At 45.9% G+C, this 20,376-nt stretch overlaps 1 protein-coding gene across 3 annotated transcripts; it reads left to right on the top strand.

The window, feature by feature from the left end:
* Positions 1-2,124: 2,124 nt before the first annotated feature.
* Positions 2,125-17,871, top strand: LOC117451881 (interleukin-13 receptor subunit alpha-1-like). 3 transcript variants are annotated; one of them, XM_034090239.2, is made up of 11 exons: positions 2,125-2,174; positions 2,600-2,673; positions 2,869-2,915; positions 3,035-3,183; positions 3,616-3,791; positions 4,032-4,165; positions 9,885-10,029; positions 10,103-10,214; positions 16,443-16,524; positions 16,603-16,712; positions 17,568-17,871. In XM_034090239.2, exons 2-10 carry the CDS (start codon positions 2,607-2,609, stop codon positions 16,687-16,689), a joined length of 999 nt encoding a protein of 332 aa, XP_033946130.1. In that variant the 5' UTR covers positions 2,125-2,174; positions 2,600-2,606; the 3' UTR covers positions 16,690-16,712; positions 17,568-17,871. The 3 variants fall into 3 exon arrangements, with proteins under 3 accessions (XP_033946130.1, XP_033946129.1, XP_033946131.1); XM_034090238.2 differs by having other exon boundaries at positions 16,603-17,871; XM_034090240.2 differs by having other exon boundaries at positions 10,115-10,214; positions 16,603-17,871.
* The last annotated feature ends 2,505 nt before the right edge of the window (positions 17,872-20,376 follow it).

Raw genomic sequence — 20,376 nt, forward strand, 5'->3', positions numbered from 1 at the left:
CACACGCACACACACACACACACACACACACACACACACACACACACACACACACACACACACACACACACACACACACACACACACACACACACACACACACACACACACACACACACACACACACACGACCCCTATGACGCTCACTTGTCAATTTATTCTTGCATTTATGCAAATGCGAATAAGCACTTATTTAATATCAAAGCGCTTAATTTGCATGGTCAGACATAACATTGTAATACAAAAAAGAATTGTCTTAACGTAAATAATCAACCCAGGAAGTTTTGTGGTGATATCTGTTAATGTTTTACCCCTATTCACCTGTAGTGCAAAAACAAAGGCACCATTGTTTAGCTAGGAAGCTGTGTGTTTGTGACGCTCCGGGTGAAGGAGTGATGATAGCCTTCCTGTCTGCTTCGCCCCGCTCAGCTGACCTGAGACCAGCAGGGTTTTATCCTCATGACTTGTGATGTTCAATGGTTTTAATGGTCCTGAAATAAATGAATAGTATTTACCTCCGAGCTGTTGTCCTGCTGTTTGTTGATCCGCCACCAGATGGAGCCACAGAGTCACGATAAGATCAACGCAAAGAAAGGTCATCAAGGCGTTCACTGAGCGGAGAAGTACTCAGAACCTGTACTTGAGTAAAGTAGAAGTACTCAGATCTTGGACTTGAGTAAAGTAGAAGTACTCAGATCTTGTTCTTGAGTAAAAGGAGAAGTACTCAGATCTTGTACTTGAGTAAAGTAGAAGTACTCAGATCTTGTTCTTGAGTAAAAGTAGAAGTACTCAGATCTTGTACTTGAGTAAAAGTAGAAGTACTCAGATCTGGTACTTGAGTAAAAGTAGAAGTACTCAGATCTTGTTCTTGAGTAAAGTAGAAGTACTCAGATCTTGTTCTTGAGTAAAGTAGAAGTACTCAGATCTTGTTCTTGAGTAAAGTAGAAGTACTCAGATCTTGTTCTTGAGTAAAGTAGAAGTACTCAGATCTTGTTCTTGAGTAAAGTAGAAGTACTCAGATCTTGTTCTTGAGTAAAAGTAGAAGTACTCAGATCTTGTACTTGATTAAAAGTAGAAGTACTCAGATCTGGTACTTGAGTAAAAGTAGAAGTACTCAGGTCTGGTACTTGAGTAAAAGTAGAAGTACTCAGATCTTGTTCTTGAGTTAAAGTAGTAGTACTCAGATCTGGTACTTGAGTAAAAGTAGAAGTACTCAGGTCTGGTACTTGAGTAAAAGTAGAAGTACTCAGATCTTGGACTTGAGTAAAAGTAGAAGTACTCAGATCTTGTACTTGAGTAAAGGTAGAAGTACTCAGATTTGGTACTTGAGTAAAAGTAGAAGTACTCAGATCTGGTACTTGAGTAAAGTAGAAGTACTCTGATCTTGTACTTGATTAAAGTAGAAGTACTCTGATCATGTACTTGAGTAAAGTAGAAGTACTCAGATCTTGTACTTGAGTAAAAGTAGAAGTACTCAGATCTTGTACTTGAGTAAAGTAGAAGTACTCAGATCTTGTTCTTGAGTAAAGTAGAAGTACTCAGATCTTGTTCTTGAGTAAAAGTAGAAGTACTCAGATCTTGTTCTTGAGTAAAGTAGAAGTACTCAGATCTTGTTCTTGAGTAAAAGTAGAAGTACTCAAATCATGTACTTGAGTATAAGTAGAAGTACTTAGATCATGTACTTGAGTAAAAGTAGAAGTACTCAGATGTTGTACTTGAGTAAAAGTAGAAGTACTCAGATCTGGCACTGTAGTAAAAGTAGAAGTACTCAGGTCTTACTTGAGTAAAAGAAGAAGTACTCAGATCTTGTACTTGAGTAAAAGTAGAAGTACTCAGATCATGTACTTGAGTAAAAGTAGAAGTACTCAGATCTGGCACTGTAGTAAAAGTAGAAGTACTCAGATCATGTACTTGAGTAAAAGTAGAAGTACTCAGATACAATACTTGAGTAAAAGTAGAAGTACTCAGATCATGTACTTGAGTAAAGTAGAAGTACTCAGATCTTGAGTAAAAGTAGAGGTACTCAGATATTGTACTTGAGTAACAGTAGAAGTACTCAGATCTTGTAGTTGAGTACAAGTAGAAGTACTCAGATCTTGTACTTGAGTAAAAGCAGAAGCGGTTCAGTGTCTTCAGTCGTGGAGAGCGCCGTCAGCGTGGAGGCTCGGCGGGAGGTAACGGTTTCCTCTCACTTCTATTCTCCACATTGTGCCGCAGATGGATTCTTTAACATTGTGTTCAAGAAGGCTGACACCTAGCATGGGTTTCCCTTTATAGAAAAGTTTAAGAAAGAGTTTAAGAAAAGTTGACCAAAGCATTGATAACTTTTTATTTCGTGTGGAAAATGTAAAAGCTTTTGTAGAAATCGAATTGAACCCGGACGAAAAGTAAGATTCATATGAGGAAAGCTGTTCCTGTCAATCTGATACACGGCATGCACATGTCTCACTGCCACTAACTTTAAGCACCTACAAAGGGGAAGTATAAACAGACAGGAAATGTGTACAATAAGAGGTGTGTGTGTGTGTGTGTGTGTGTGTGTGTGTGTGTGTGTGTGTGTGTGTGTGTGTGTGTGTGTGTGTTCGTCTGAAACCCTTAGGTTTGCTATGAAGATGTTTCCAGCACATCCAATACTTTGGTCCGGTTTGCTGGTTTTGTTTGCCTTACAAATTGGTAGGTAACACGCACGCACATCAAGCACGGTGCACTTTGAATAAAATATGCCTTCTGTATAATCTGAATGGAAATGCCTTGATGCTTACATTGGACCACTTGTGTGTGAGGGTCTTTAAAGTTAGAACTCGACCATCCGTTGCCTTTGGTTTCCCCCCCGTCCTAAAACTCCAAACGTGTTTACTCCTTTGATAGAGGCGGACATTTCAGATGTCTGCGAGGATACAATGTCTTCTGATGAAGTGAGAGTCCATTTTGTTTATATTGTCCAGAGGTCACACACAGGAAAGCCACCCCTTTAATGCAGAGGTATTTTCTGATTGCTCCATTCTGTTCTTGTTGTTTGTGGTGCTTTGTTCAGATTGATGTCCAGAGTACTTCAGTGCAGGGGCATAAGGTAGAGATGGAACATATAGACCTTACCTGCGTCCTTTACCCCACAAATATACTCAACTGCTCCTGGTCATTCAACACCGTACAGCAGGATACTCAGCTCTTTGTCAACATCAGGTATTTTTTTAAATGATACATTACACATGTGGCATAGAGCAGTGCTTCTCAAAGTGTGGTCCGCGCCCCCTAGTGGTCCGTGAGTATATTGGTAACATTTCATATTTGAAATAAATAAATATATTTAAGTTTTCCGCATGCTCGCGGGAATATCTCCGCAATGGAGCGAGCGTAAGTTTCACTTTCGATTGCATGATAAAGCCCAGCGCAACACCTTCGTCACACATGTGGCCACTTGTTTGTACCATGTTCAGGCGATTTGTAATCTGTTCTAGAAAAACGATGTGTTTTTTTTATATTTGTGGAGTTAGGTGGTCCGCGAGTGTTTATTTATTGGTTAAGTGTCCTTGGTATGAAAAAGTTTGAGAAACACTGGCATAGAGAGTATTTATGAATAATTACATCCTCACATTCTCTTCTGTTTTCATGCAGCATCTGTGCCGGGAACAAATCAGTTCAGTCTCCTGACCTGTCGTCTGAGGAGAAAGTCGGATCCAGGTCTTTAGCTCTGCATGATCACAAGATGTCACATTTAATCCTACACTTCAACTTCACCCTGCGCGACGAGTGGACCGTCTACGTCTCCAAATACGACCTCAACATGCTAGGTAATACAAACTCTCATTGAGCTCTTGAGTAGGGGGTTCATCTCGCTTCTAGGGGTCAAACGGTAACCAATAGGGCAATATCACGATGAAATAAGCTTGATAATGGAGCGACAGGAATTTTGGTGACTTACGAAAATGTTTACCGTATAAAAAGAGAGGGGAAAGCTATTGTTGGCATCCGCAGTTCCGCCTGCATCTTTAATAATCATTTTACTAATGTTGTCGCTGTGTGTGCCGCAGAGGTCCTGTCTCCACCCCAAAACATCTCTGCATCGATCAAAGATGGAGGTCTCTTGGTGACGTGGGGTGCGGCCCACAGTCGAGCAGACACCGACCCCTACTGCTTTGAATACCAGCTGGACATGGGTGACCAGGTACAGAATGCATGTGTGGATATGGATGTCAGTTATTCGATAGTGTAGGTTACGCTTCCTATGATGCCTTATAATGATAATAATAATAATACATTGTACTTCTTATACATAATAATGCTTGTATCACTGGTTGATTATCAAAATAAACATTTACTCCATTAAGCTACACCAGAATGCATTCTACCCACAACCTGTTTTAACAAAAGGGCGAATGATATCCAATAAAGCCTTTCCCCAGCTATCTCACTAAAGTCTATCTAAAATGAAAGTATTATTTAGGAGTCAAATCATTAATGGTTACGAACAGGACCTGTAAAATCCCATTTGTTGTTATTTCTTGTAATTGTAAAAAGTAATTTCTTTCTGATTGTTTTGTAAAAAAAAAAAGATTAACAAGACAAACATGTCGCCGATGACGATGACCTAATGTTTTATAAGAGAAATATATGTTAGAGGGGGGAGGACCAGCTTCTTCTTGCCCCTGTTGAACATGAACAGAGACTATCTGAATTTTTTTTTTTTTTGTTTGTTTGTTATTTTTATTTTTTTGTGGTACTTTGTTATAATTATTAATCTGAGTGAAAAAAAAGAAAAAAAGAGAATATATATATATTAGGGCTGTCAAACGAGTACAATGTTTAATCAGATTAATCACCATTCGAACTATGTCCAAAATATGCCATTTCTTTATGTATATTGTTGGGAATGGAGAGATAAATGAAAGAAGGCGGATATATCCATTTAACATACAGTATCTATGTTTATTATAAAAATGTTCTGCGTGTCAAAATGAAAGACAACCCACACACCTATCAATCATCAAACCGTGGGGTCTGAATTCATTACGTGTTGATTTCTATCAACGGGGGAGTACTTCAGGAAAGTCGACAGAGGGGGGGGGGGCTAGTGGAGTACTTCGTGACCACAGAGTGTGAACGTTGTGATCAGCTGTTTTAGCGCAGTTCTCCAGTGATGGGGGGGGTCTCCCTCCGCAGCCGGTTGGCGTAGTTTTGGCACAGTTCCGTTGTACAGACCGACGTTAACAGCAGCCTGTCTGTGCACACGGAGACCGACTCTGTCGTCCGGTGATCTAACCGCCTCCTGGAAAAGCTTCACAAGTACGTCGGTACGCAAATGCGCTTTGTGACACAAGTGACGGGACGCATTTCAGATTACGCTCATAACCTGCGTACCAGTTATGTGCACCCCTGTACCAGAGCCATATTATTACTATTATATGGCTCTGCCCTGTACTACAGCAAGAGTATTCTCCGTCGGGACTTCCTGCAACAACACCACGCCGTTATCAAAGATGTTCTATTGAGAAGATGATCACTACGTGACAAAAGTTTTCCAAACCGTGGCTACTGAAATCAATCTTACTAACTGCTGTCTGTGTGATTTACTCCGCGCGAGTTGGCAGACTTTATTTTGCTTACTTTAACATCATGTCTCACGGTGGGGCTAAGCCATTTCTTGGTATGGGTGTAGCCTACCCCAGCCATACCCTGGCGCTGCCACTGGGGGCACGTATGGGGCGGGCCATTCTGCACATGCGTTAAATGCGTTAAATATTTTAACGCAATTCATTCAAAAAATTAATTACTGCCGTTAACGCGATAATTTTGACAGCACTAATATATATATATTATTGTTATATTTTTTTGTTTCTGACATGTTCAATAAATTGACTAAACTAAAACTAAAGTCCCTGAGAAAGCAGCACCTGCCGTGTCAACTCTTTCTCTCACATACTGAGGCAACAGGTGCTTGATTATGTGACGGAGGATATTCAGGTATCAGATCAGTAGGTTTTGAGTGATCTGATTGGGTGAGAGAGCGCACTGAACACCTGTCTTAGTTTATGTGATAGATCATTAGTTTGGAAATGGCCGAACAAGGGCCTTAATTCTGATTTATACGTTATTGTTCTTTAATCTTTAGTCTTCTTACATTTTGTATGAATTCTACCATTAGGTTATGTTTTGCTTGTTATTTCCATCTGTCTGTCAACAGGATTAGGGAAGGAATCAGACACTTTGTGACATCACTATGTAACACTCACGCTTCTATTGGTTAGTGCTCAACACTTGTACGTGACAGGTTAAGGGGTGGTTCATCTCTAAGTGGTTGACCAATCACAACAGAGCCGGCCAGCTAACCAATCAGAGCAGACTGGGCTCTGGTTTCAGACAGAGGGTGAAAAGGGGTGCTGCAGCACAGACAGTGTGAGAGAAATAAAGAGCTTTTTGAACATTAAAGCCTGGAGACAGTACATACTGATATACACCTGAACATCAGCAGGAGAGGACTCTTTAAAGTAGAGACACTACATACTGATATACACCTGAACATCAGCAGGAGAGGACTCTTTAAAGTAGAGACACTACATACTGATATACACCTGAACATCAGCAGGAGAGGACTCTTTAAAGTAGAGACACTACATACTGATATACACCTGAACATCAGCAGGAGAGGACTCTTTAAAGTAGAGACACTACATACTGATATACACCTGAACATCAGCAGGAGAGGACTCTTTAAAGTAGAGACACTACATACTGATATACACCTGAACATCAGCAGGAGAGGACTCTTTAAAGTAGAGACACTACATACTGATATACACCTGAACATCAGCAGGAGAGGACTCTTTAAAGTAGAGACACTACATACTGATATACACCTGAACATCAGCAGGAGAGGACTCTTTAAAGTAGAGACACTACATACTGATATACACCTGAACATCAGCAGGAGAGGACTCTTTAAAGTAGAGACACTACATACTGATATACACCTGAACATCAGCAGGAGAGGACTCTTTAAAGTAGAGACACTACATACTGATATACACCTGAACATCAGCAGGAGAGGACTCTTTAAAGTAGAGACACTACATACTGATATACACCTGAACATCAGCAGGAGAGGACTCTTTAAAGTAGAGACACTACATACTGATATACACCTGAACATCAGCAGGAGAGGACTCTTTAAAGTAGAGACACTACATACTGATATACACCTGAACATCAGCAGGAGAGGACTCTTTAAAGTAGAGACACTACATACTGATATACACCTGAACATCAGCAGGAGAGGACTCTTTAAGTAGAGACACTACATACTGATATACACCTGAACATCAGCAGGAGAGGACTCTTTAAAGTAGAGACACTACATACTGATATACACCTGAACATCAGCAGGAGAGGACTCTTTAAAGTAGAGACACTACATACTGATATACACCTGAACATCAGCAGGAGAGGACTCTTTAAAGTAGAGACACTACATACTGATATATGTCTTGTCTTTATGTCTTTATTAGGATCCCCATTAGCACTAGCATGAGCATTGGCTATTCTTCCTGGGGTCCTCACACACTCAAAACATACATACAACAACATTAAAACAAAACAGCTCATAATTTCATGTAATTTACAGGGAAATGAAGTGAAACTAAAATGGTCATCCAATTATCGCCACCCTAAGGCCAAACAAAAGCAAATACAAATAAGTGTACATAATAACATATGCACACATAGCCACAGGCACAGTTCAAATTTACTTTGTAATACGTAAATAATTTTTTAGCAACCTTTTGAAATGTACTTGAGAATTTTCCTGAATGATGTGAACCGGTGCAGAGTTCCAGCTGATCACGGCTCTGGACTGTTTTCTGTCCCATGTTTGATTTAGCTTTGGGTAATACAAACCTTCCTTCTATTGTATGTCGTGTTTGATAGTTATGTTGTGCATATTGCGCTATAAACCTTTGTGATAATATATCTGGTGAGTGAGTCGCTGTAATATTTCTGACAAAATGTAATAAAATATAAGTTGACCTCTGTCTGACAGTTAACTATTTCAGTTCTCCAGCATCCCAGTGGCTCTGGTTCTGTAGGAGCACTGCAGTGCACATCGTGCTGCCTTATTTTGTGCTACTTGTAGTTTGTTTAAATCTTTTTCAGCAGCACTAGACCATATAACCAAACAATAATCAAGCTGCGACAGAACCAAAGCATCCAAAACTTGTCTACTGACATCCATAGGCAAATATTTTACAATTATTTTTACAAGTGACACACCCCTTCCCATTTTACATACAACATTATCAATTTGTTTAGACCAAGATAATTTATGATCCAGGGTTATACCTAGCAATGTTGTCTCCTTGATCTGTTCAATTTCAATATGGTTTAAATGTAGTTGCAATTTTGGTTCACCTTTTAACTGATGATTTGATCCTATTAATAACGATTTTGTTTTTCCGGCATTAAGTACCAACTTATTATTTATGACCCACTCTGATATCAGTAGTAGATCTTTATTCATAACATTTGTCAACTCTCTTGTAGTTGATGCTGCATAATATATTGATGAGTCATCTGCATACATTACAATTTTAGCTTTTTCTAACACTAATGGTAGGTCATTTGTGAAAATAGAAAATAAAAGTGGTCCCAAACAACTACCCTGAGGTACTCCACAAGTGACTGTTTTCATCTTTGAGAGACTTCCATTAAAAAAAACAGTTTGACTTCGATTTGTCAGGTAACTTTCTAACCACTTCAGCGTTTCAAAATGAAAACCATATTGTTCCAGCTTGTGTAACAACAAAGAATGGTCAATGACATCAAAAGCAGAACTAAAATCGAGTAGCACTGCACCCACTAACTTCCTATTATCTAGTTCCCCCTTCCAGTCATCTGTCATTTGTGTTAAAGCGGTGCATGTGGAATGGCCAGGTCTATAAGCATGTTGATACACAGTATTAAGTTTGTTACCTTCAAAGTATTTTTGTATTTGATTGAAAATTATTCTCTCCATTATCTTTGCTAATGCTGGTAATAAACTTATTGGACGGCTATTTGTACCAGAAAATGGTCCAGCTGGATTATTTGCAAGTGGAATAATTTTTGCTATTTTCCATGCCTGTGGGCAAATACATTTATATACACCTGAACATCAGCAGGAGAGGACTCTTTAAAGTAGAGACGCTACATACTGATATACACCTGAACATCAGCAGGAGAGGACTCTTTAAAGTAGAGACACTACATACTGATACACCTGAACATCAGCAGGAGAGGACTCTTTAAAGTAGAGACACTACATACTGATATACACCTGAACATCAGCAGGAGAGGACTCTTTAAAGTAGAGACACTACATACTGATATACACCTGAACATCAGCAGGAGAGGACTCTTTAAAGTAGATACACTACATACTGATATACACCTGAACATCAGCAGGAGAGGACTCTTTAAAGTAGAGACACTACATACTGATATACCCCTGAACATCAGCAGGAGAGGACTCTTTAAAGTAGAGACACTACATACTGATATACACCTGAACATCAGCAGAAAAGGACTCTTTAAAGTAGAGACACTACATACTGATATACACCTGAACATCAGCAGAAAAGGACTCTTTAAAGTAGAGACACTACATACTGATATACACCTGAACATCAGCAGAAAAGGACTCTTTAAAGTAGAGACACTACATACTGATATACACCTGAACATCATTTGTAGATTATTGTTATAAAGCATAATTTAAAAGTCCTTTCAACAATAACAACAGTGCTATAACAACAAATATGTTTATAATGCATTATAGACCAGGGCATCTTAGTAAGTGTTAATATTTTTAGCTTTAAGTGCATTATTTTCTTGATCCTTTATCTTCTTTTAAACAGGAAACACCCAAACAGTTCAGTGACCAGCTGTCCTATCGAGAGCCCCATGTAGATCCCTCCTCCACCTACAGAGTGACGATGAGGACAAGGAAGGCCAACTACTGTGTGGACTTCTCTCAATGGAGTGAATGGAGCCATGCTGTCAGTGAGTGGGGCTTTTCACTTCTTTAAACCATCCCCCTCCATCCACACACACGTTTAATGTGTGTCATCTGTAGGTGTGCATGCAGCCGTGGAACAGTCCACACTCAACAATCTAGTGATCGTCTCCATTTCACTTGGACTACCCTTGATCCTCCTGGCTGTGCTGCTGCTGCTGCGCCATCAGAGGTTTGATTGATTGATTGATTGATTGATTGATTGATTGATTGATTGAAAAGTGTATTAACAGCTTGTATATTGGGTACAGTACAGTACAGCTCAAAAAATACAATTGTTAAGGGGATGCAGACCAGAGAAAGACTTTGTTTACATCAGGGTCCCCCATTTCATATCATATAAGACATATAAGACATATAAGACATATTTGACATACAGATGGCTTATTTACAATTTTCATTTTAGATTTCGTTCTAATACATCCTAACCGGACATTTAAGACATACCAAGTCTACAGATATACAGTTAGTACCATAGTCTAAAATGCGAGTATATACATAGATGGGGGGGGGGGAACTGTCCATTGTACGACCGGTTTGTACCTTTACCGGGGCAAGTTTTGCAATGCTCTCCTCCGAAGGTGCTCTTTAAGAGAGGCTTTGAAGGTAAGTATAGTTGTTGTACTTTCCTTTACAGTTGTGGGAAGAGCATTCCACCTTGATGTGGCATAATTTCGAAACGTGTATTCCCCCTTTTTTGTGCCAAATCTGGGTGCTGTTTCTGTCTCCCGCTGAATAACTAAAGCATGATGATTGGTGTGTGAGACGCACACACTCTGTACAGCTCCCGAGAGACTATTATATTATTTGTATTCTGCTTCTAATCTGACAACAGACACTCTGTCCCGTCTTCTAAATGTGAAACAGTGTGAAACAGACGACAACAACGATGTCAGAAGATTGGGGGAAGTTATAAGAAAAGAGAAGTAAAAGAGTATGGGTGTGGTTGCGGTTAAGACGAAAATGACATTCCCAGAACAAATTACCATATCTTCTACCAGGGGAAATGAATCATCTTTTTTCTCAAAGCAACGATAAACCTGTGAGTTGGATGTAGAAAAAGTCAGAATCAATATAGATGTTTTTATTTTAAAGTAAATTCAGATTGAACATAGAGTAAAAAAAAAAAAAATGAACATAGTAAAAAAAATGCGCGGGGGCCAGGTAGAGTCCATGGAGGGGCGAAGACCACAGCGGGCGAACTCAGGGGGCCGGGCATGAGGGCGAAGGCAGCGGCAGGAAGAGTCAGGGGGCCGGGCTTGAGGGCGAAGACCGCGGCAGGAAGAGTCAGGGGGCCGGGCATGAGGGCGAAGACCGTGGCAGGAAGAGTCAGGGGGCCAAGCATGAGGGCGAAGACCGCGGCAGGAAGAGTCAGGGGACCGGGCATGAGGGCGAAGACCGTGGCAGGAAGAGTCAGGGGGCCGAGCATGAGGGCGAAGACCGCGGCAGGAAGAGTCAGGGGACCGGGCATGAGGGCGAAGACCGTGGCAGGAAGAGTCAGGGGGCCGGGCTCGAGGGCGAAGACCGCGGCAGGAAGAGTCAGGGGGCCGGGCTCGAGGGCGAAGACCGCGGCAGGAAGAGTCAGGGGGCCGGGCTCGAGGGCGAAGACCGCGGCAGGAAGAGTCAGGGGGCCGGGCTCGAGGGCGAAGACCGTGGCAGGAAGAGTCAGGGGGCCGGGCTCGAGGGCGAAGACCGCGGCAGGAAGAGTCAGGGGGCCGGGCTCGAGGGCGAAGACCGCGGCAGGAAGAGTCAGGGGGCCGGGCTCGAGGGCGAAGACCGCGGCAGGGAGAGTCAGGGGGCCGGGCTCGAGGGCGAGGACCGCGGCAGGAAGAGTCAGGGGGCCTGGCTCGAGGGCGAAGACCGCGGCAGGAAGAGTCAGGGGGCCGGGCTTGAGGGCGAAGACCGTGGCAGGAAGAGTCAGGGGGCCGAGCATGAGGGCGAAGACCGCGGCAGGAAGAGTCAGGGGGCCGGGCTCGAGGGCGAAGACCGCGGCAGGAAGAGTCAGGGGGCCGGGCTCGAGGGCGAAGACCGCGGCAGGAAGAGTCAGGGGGCCTGGCTCGAGGGCGAAGACCGCGGCAGGAAGAGTCAGGGGGCCGAGCATGAGGGCGAAGACCGCGGCAGGAAGAGTCAGGGGGCCGGGCTCGAGGGCGAAGATCGCGGCAGGAAGAGTCAGGGGGCCGGGCTCGAGGGCGAAGACCGCGGCAGGGAGAGTCAGGGGGCCGGGCTCGAGGGCGAAGACCGCGGCAGGGAGAGTCAGGGGGCCGGGCTCGAGGGCGAAGACCGCGGCAGGAAGAGTCAGGGGGCCGGGCTTGAGGGCGAAGACCGTGGCAGGAAGAGTCAGGGGGCCGAGCATGAGGGCGAAGACCGCGGCAGGAAGAGTCAGGGGGCCGGGCTCGAGGGCGAAGACCGCGGCAGGAAGAGTCAGGGGGCCGGGCTTGAGGGCGAAGACCGTGGCAGGAAGAGTCAGGGGGCCGAGCATGAGGGCGAAGACCGCGGCAGGAAGAGTCAGGGGGCCGAGCATGAGGGCGAAGACCGCGGCAGGAAGAGTCAGGGGGCCGGGCTTGAGGGCGAAGACCGTGGCAGGAAGAGTCAGGGGGCCGAGCATGAGGGCGAAGACCGTGGCAGGAAGAGTCAGGGGGCCGAGCATGAGGGCGAAGACCGCGGCAGGAAGAGTCAGGGGGCCGGGCTTGAGGGCGAAGACCGTGGCAGGAAGAGTCAGGGGGCCGAGCATGAGGGCGAAGACCGCGGCAGGAAGAGTCAGGGGGCCGGGCTCGAGGGCGAAGACCGCGGCAGGAAGAGTCAGGGGGCCGGGCTCGAGGGCGAAGACCGCGGCAGGAAGAGTCAGGGGGCCGGGCTCGAGGGCGAAGACCGCGGCAGGAAGAGTCAGGGGGCCGGGCTCGAGGGCGAAGACCGCGGCAGGAAGAGTCAGGGGGCCGGGCATGAGGGCAAAGACCGCAGCAGGAAGAGTCAGGGGGCCGGGCTTGAGGGCGAAGAACGTGGCAGGAAGAGTCAGGGGGCCGAGCATGAGGGCGAAGACCGTGGCAGGAAGAGTCAGGGGGCCGGGCTCGAGGGCGAAGACCGCGGCAGGAAGAGTCAGGGGGCCGAGCATGAGGGCGAAGACCGCGGCAGGAAGAGTCAGGGGGCCGAGCTCGAGGGCGAAGACCGCGGCAGGAAGAGTCAGGGGGCCGGGCTTGAGGGCGAAGACCGTGGCAGGAAGAGTCAGGGGGCCGAGCATGAGGGCGAAGACCGTGGCAGGAAGAATCAGGGGGCCGAGCATGAGGGCGAAGACCGCGGCAGGAAGAGTCAGGGGGCCGGGCTTGAGGGCGAAGACCGTGGCAGGAAGAGTCAGGGGGCCGAGCATGAGGGCGAAGACCGCGGCAGGAAGAGTCAGGGGGCCGAGCATGAGGGCGAAGACCGCAGCAGGAAGAGTCAGGGGGCCGGGCTTGAGGGCGAAGAACGTGGCAGGAAGAGTCAGGGGGCCGAGCATGAGGGCGAAGACCGTGGCAGGAAGAGTCAGGGGGCCGGGCTCGAGGGCGAAGACCGCGGCAGGAAGAGTCAGGGGGCCGAGCATGAGGGCGAAGACCGCGGCAGGAAGAGTCAGGGGGCCGAGCTCGAGGGCGAAGACCGCGGCAGGAAGAGTCAGGGGGCCGGGCTTGAGGGCGAAGACCGTGGCAGGAAGAGTCAGGGGGCCGAGCATGAGGGCGAAGACCGTGGCAGGAAGAGTCAGGGGGCCGAGCATGAGGGCGAAGACCGCGGCAGGAAGAGTCAGGGGGCCTGGCTCGAGGGCGAAGACCGCGGCAGGAAGAGTCAGGGGGCCGGGCATGAGGGCAAAGACCGCGGCAGGAAGAGTCAGGGGGCCGGGCTCGAGGGCGAAGACCGCGGCAGGAAGAGTCAGGGGGCCGGGCTCGAGGGCGAAGACCGCGGCAGGAAGAGTCAGGGGGCCGGGCATGAGGGCGAAGACCGCGGCAGGAAGAGTCAGGGGGCCGGGCTCGAGGGCGAAGACCGCGGCAGGAAGAGTCAGGGGGCCGGGCTCGAGGGCGAAGACCGCGGCAGGAAGAGTCAGGGGGCCTGGCTCGAGGGCGAAGACCGCGGCAGGAAGAGTCAGGGGGCCTGGCTCGAGGGCGAAGACCGCGGCAGGAAGAGTCAGGGGGCCGGGCTCGAGGGCGAAGACCGCGGCAGGAAGAGTCAGGGGGCCGGGCTCGAGGGCGAAGACCGCGGCAGGAAGAGTCAGGGGGCCTGGCTCGAGGGCGAAGACCGCGGCAGGAAGAGTCAGGGGGCCGGGCTCGAGGGCGAAGACCGCGGCAGGAAGAGTCAGGGGGCCGGGCTTGAGGGCGAAGACCGTGGCAGGAAGAGTCAGGGGGCCGAGCATGAGGGCGAAGACCGTGGCAGGAAGAGTCAGGGGGCCGAGCATGAGGGCGAAGACCGCGGCAGGAAGAGTCAGGGGGCCGGGCTTGAGGGCGAAGACCGTGGCAGGAAGAGTCAGGGGGCCGAGCATGAGGGCGAAGACCGTGGCAGGAAGAGTCAGGGGGCCGAGCATGAGGGCGAAGACCGCGGCAGGAAGAGTCAGGGGGCCTGGCTCGAGGGCGAAGACCGCGGCAGGAAGAGTCAGGGGGCCGGGCATGAGGGCGAAGACCGCGGCAGGAAGAGTCAGGGGGCCGGGCTCGAGGGCGAAGACCGCGGCAGGAAGAGTCAGGGGGCCGGGCTCGAGGGCGAAGACCGCGGCAGGAAGAGTCAGGGGGCCGGGCATGAGGGCGAAGACCGCGGCAGGAAGAGTCAGGGGGCCTGGCTCGAGGGCGAAGACCGCGGCAGGAAGAGTCAGGGGGCCGGGCTCGAGGGCGAAGACCGCGGCAGGAAGAGTCAGGGGGCCTGGCTCGAGGGCGAAGACCGCGGCAGGAAGAGTCAGGGGGCCGGGCATGAGGGCGAAGACCGCGGCAGGAAGAGTCAGGGGGCCGGGCTCGAGGGCGAAGACCGCGGCAGGAAGAGTCAGGGGGCCGGGCTCGAGGGCGAAGACCGCGGCAGGAAGAGTCAGGGGGCCGGGCATGAGGGCGAAGACCGCGGCAGGAAGAGTCAGGGGGCCTGGCTCGAGGGCGAAGACCGCGGCAGGAAGAGTCAGGGGGCCGGGCTCGAGGGCGAAGACCGCGGCAGGAAGAGTCAGGGGGCCTGGCTCGAGGGCGAAGACCGCGGCAGGAAGAGTCAGGGGGCCGGGCTCGAGGGCGAAGACCGCGGCAGGAAGAGTCAGGGGGCCGGGCATGAGGGCGAAGACCGCGGCAGGAAGAGTCAGGGGGCCGGGCTCGAGGGCGAAGACCGCGGCTCTCAGGGGGCCGGGCATGATGTAATGTAAATTAGTGTCCGTCCAAATAAAACATTGCTTATAGTGAAAACCTTTCATTTCAAAGTGACACAGACACATTGGATTAACCTCCAGCAGCGTTGTTAGTGTTTCACTGCCATTGAACACAACCTTTGATCAGAAAAACAGCAACGGTAAGACATAAGCCGTGTTGGCTCCCTAAAGCTACGTCGTGTGATGTCTGGGTTTGCTTCCCCTGCCGCGAGATCTGTGCTAAGTGCGTTAGCATTTTTTCGCTCAGGGCTCATTTTGACGCTTCTTCTTGTGAGACTTGTGTTTCGGTAAAAACGGCTCGTGTCGTCAGGTTGCTGAGTCTCTTCCCGTTTGGTGGGTATGCCACATTCATAGTTTGTTAAATGTTAAGAAGCCCTCAGATGCTGTTTCTTGCAGATTTCATCAGCTTCAGCAATCATAATAATAATACGCTGGTTTTTATATTACATTATAGATGATTTAAGTGACATTATTTTTTATCGTGTCAGTGAGTGACCACTCATCGTAGATCTTATAAGTCATTATAATAAAATACTTTGTTCTATTGATTTTGTGTGCTATACGGTAGGGCTGCTCAATTAATCGTATTTTAATCGCAATTACGATTATGGCTTGCAACGATTACGAAAACAACGTAATCGAAATAAAACGATCTTTTTATTATTATTATTACTTTTTATTTTTTTTTATTAATTTTTGTATTGGTTTTTCAGTTGAGTTATACTTACAGTTCAGGGCAATCAACTGTTCACATCTTTTTTCTCCAATAAATTGATGTTTTCAAAGTAAATGGATAATCGGTTTTAATAATCGTGATATCAATTATTGACCCAAATAATCGAGATTATGATTTTTGCCATAATCGAGCAGCCCTACTATACGGTAATTATCTAGTATTGAGCAGATTCAAAAGCATCATTTGAGCCTTTGCAGACCATTTACATGCATTCAACCTGTATAACACACTACAGGTTAGAGAGAAACCTAAAAAGGCCCCTTAATAAATGTCAGTTTGACCAAAATGTGTACTGACATTCGTTTATGTGCGTGTTTCAGGCTGTCTCGGGTTCTGTTTCCTCCGATTCCTCGCCCGCCACAAAAGTACAAACATTTCCTGCAAACAAACGACTCATCCAAAGTAAGTAAACTGTGAACCTGACGTAAAATCTAACCCGACCACAACCACTTGTGTAATTGTTTTGGTGTGTGTAAATAGTTCTTCCAGCCTACCCAGTCCGCTGAGCCGGCGCAGGAGATCACAGAGGTGCAGGACATGGAGCAAACGCCTGGCAAGACTTTGTGAAAGCTCAATCTGAGACGCCTCAGGTATACGCTTGACATTACGTTATAATACTTATAATCATGATTTACCTTGCTTGGTCATTGACTTGTTTACGGTTTTGTTCTTTAATTTAAACAAAAGGGAAATGTCAGTTGAAAAACACTCTCTGCCTAAACGTACTATTACATCAGGGGTTATATATTAGGTAGAGTAATTCAAACGAAAGTTAATTATAATCAAATATATTCTTGTATAACCCACAAAGAAAATGCATTATATTTCATATTTTTCTATCATCCCAGTATATTCAAAACACAAGGGGTTTGTTAAGTTGAGTTTGAGGTAGGGCTGTGCGATTATGGCAAAAATCATAATCACGATTATTTTGGTCAATAATTGATATCACGATTATTCAATACGATTATTCATTCACTTTGAAAACATCCATTTATTGAACTTTAAAACAAATTAAAATAATAATTTGAACAGTATCTGTTTAACTGTCGATCACCCTGAACGTAGAATTCAACTGAAAAACGAATAAATAAAATAAATGATATATTTAAATAAATAATATCAAAATAATAAATACCAATAAACAAGATCAACAAATATTTTCGGAGCGTACTTCAACAAGCTACTAAACATATATAAATATGATGCAGTGCACTGTCACAACCTAGCAAAGCTAAATAATCGTTTTTTTCGATTATGTTGTTTTCGTAATTGTGGCAGGCCAAAATCGTAATTGCGATTAAAATACGATTAATTGCACAGCCCTAGTTTAAGGCCTGTGTTAGTTCCTGGGCGTCACTGATTCGAGAGGGGAGAGGGTTTTTCCTCGTAAGGTTCTCTCAACCGTAGTAAATATCTCTCTAATTGATTTGTTGAATGTTTAGCACCCAGCCACCTGTGAGGAAATCCCTGCTGGACACAGGCGTGTGTGTGGATTGATTTGTTGAATGAAAGTTTGAATGTGGTTTGTATCACCGGCCTGTCATGAGGAGATGCCTCTAAATTCTGTTCGGAGATTTAAACATCCCGACTGAAGTGGAATTGAGGTAATTAGTAATCGACCACAGCATGAAGTATTCTGTATGATTGTCATGTTGTAAAGAGAGAAGGTAGAAACGCTGTATTAGTTTGGACCATTTCTCTTCAAATAAACTGATCCCACCTTTTGGACTGGGACAACTTAAAAGACTTCTGCGCCCTCCTCTCCTGCTTCTAAGGTGAGACTGCACCCTGCCACTCTCACACTGAGGTCGGGCCACGCCTCATTCCTGATATCAAAATCCTTCGGGATCGCTTCAACACATTCAGCGGGTCGTCTGAATTGAAGCAGCAGTTCATTGAACCGGGTTCTTCGGGAGTTGGTAGAGGTGAGGTCTTGCTGACTTGGTGGGTCTGAGCCGAGCCGTACACTCACAGAGACTCAGTAACTTCTGGTCAGTTAGCAGGCCTCCCGACTCCGACAGGTGTCAAACTCGAGGCCCGGGGGCCAAATCCGGCCCGTGACTTCATTTTCTGTGGCCCCACAAGAGCTTGCAAAGAATATTATATGTTTATTATACAGTTACCCATAAACTACATGTCCCACAATGCATCTCAAATTAGACTTTTTTCTCAGAATTTGTCACAAATGACCTTTTTTCCCAGAATGTGGCTTTTCTTTTTAAATCATTTTGTGACGTGCACACTGTGACTTGTGTGACTTGCAATTATCTGCCCCAGACTTCTGCTTTAAGATGGACTTTATTAATCCCCGTGGGGAAATTGTTTCTCTGCATTCGACCCAGGCTGCAGTCAAATAGTCCAAAGATCAGCTCCTAAGTTCTAACCCTATCGTCCATTCCTTGACCTCTGAGTGAAAGGTCACGGGGGTTAAGGGATAGTGGATAGGAGAATTCAAAAGGACTTAGGAGAAGAGACTGCGGTACTTTAGAGAATCCGACTGCACTTTCACTATCCGACGTGTTTATGATGCGCCAGCGGACGTCCTGAATGTGCGTCTGCTGCTGTGGGGAAACCATGGAAACCACAGTTTTCTATACAGCGGACTACAACATGGATGTTCAATAAGAACGAGGGACTACTGTGAGCTCATCTAGAGACTCTGCACCGTGCTCTGATGCTGCTGCTTTGCTTTATGAACGGGGACAACAGAGAAACATATTCTTCAGGACCAAAGCTGGAATTGAAATAAAAAAGGAAAGTGAAACTTCTGCTCGTCACCCTCTCCCTCCGGTCCACATTAATACAAATGATCCCAATACGTATGATTGTATGAACTAAAGATCTTAAAATCAATACAGATGTATTTATTATGAACGTTAGTCCTTAACATCTGTCACTGTGTATATCACCATTCAAACATCTTTTAGAAGTTGAACAAACCCCACACAGCTCAGTAAAGACTGAAATGTTGACTTTATTTGATAATTTCAGTGAAAAGTAACGTTCATATTTCTCTTTTTGATTATAATACTGATGAACGTTCAAAACAAAGCACTTTGGCAACTTACCACCTATGTTTTAAAAAGCTTAATAAGCACCGTAACTTTCATGATATAATTTCTCCGTCATAATCGGTTGTTTCCGTGAACGGCCGACTGTTGAGTGACGGCAAATGCTGCGGCTGCAATGCATTGTGGGGCAGCATTTTCGCTTCTCCTGTCGGTTAGGGAGGTCCAGTGGTTCCTAAGCTAAAGGAGGTTATAAAGGAAGTTTGAAACCGCCTTTCCTTTCATTCTCATCATTCTAGAGAATTCGAACGGCACTTATCATGGCTGCCACTGAGGGACTTCCGGGTCATTTCACTCCTTTAGGAAGGTTCCTAAGCTAAATGGACTATTCGACTTCAGCCCCATCCTAGTGTTAGGATCAGCGGGCTGCCATTTAGAACGGCGCCCGGGGAGCAGTGTGGGGAACGGTGCCTTGCTCAGGGACACCTCGGTAGCACTTGGTTTTGCCGGGACTTGAACTGGTGACCTTCCGGTTGCGAAGCCAAGTCCCTATCGACTTCGCCACCACCGCCCAAAGACGTAGTTAATTATGAAGTTATTACCCAATCCAATAATAATCCAATGCAGAGGCAATCATCTAATATAATACATTATTTTATATATATATTTATATATGTATTTGTATAGTCTTAAAGTTACAACCGGCCCTTTGAGTGCAGCCATAATGCTGATGTGGCCCGCGGTTAAATTGAGTTTGACACCCCTGAGTTAAATGAACCTGAAATGTCAATGCAATTTTTTTTGCATAATAATTAAAGTAGATATGTTGTTATATCGAGTGCTCCTTTGGACTGATTTTATCCATTTATCCTGATTATACATGGTGTTCCAATGGGAGGACAAAAACAGCAAAAGCATAGCTCAACATTTAGACAAGCGAAAACACAAATACAGACAAGCGTTTGGAGGGGCACCAAACCAGTTTAACGAAATTCGAAAACAACAATATTGAAATCAACTTTAAAAGTCCCTTATCGTGAACAATAGATGTAATCCTATCTGTCTGTTGAAGGCAACAAGCCAGTCTAACTGAACAGCGTTAATAAAGCTGTTTCATAAAGCAGACCCTGAGCTAATAAGCTAACAAGTTTGGTTTCAAAACATAATTCAAAAATGTAAAATAAATTCCCAACACATAACTTTAAACATAGAACAGATCCAGGGTCAGTGTTTATTGTGTACC

The sequence above is a fragment of the Pseudochaenichthys georgianus genome, chromosome 9, assembly GCF_902827115.2.
Source record: "Pseudochaenichthys georgianus chromosome 9, fPseGeo1.2, whole genome shotgun sequence".
NCBI lineage: Eukaryota > Metazoa > Chordata > Actinopteri > Perciformes > Channichthyidae > Pseudochaenichthys > Pseudochaenichthys georgianus.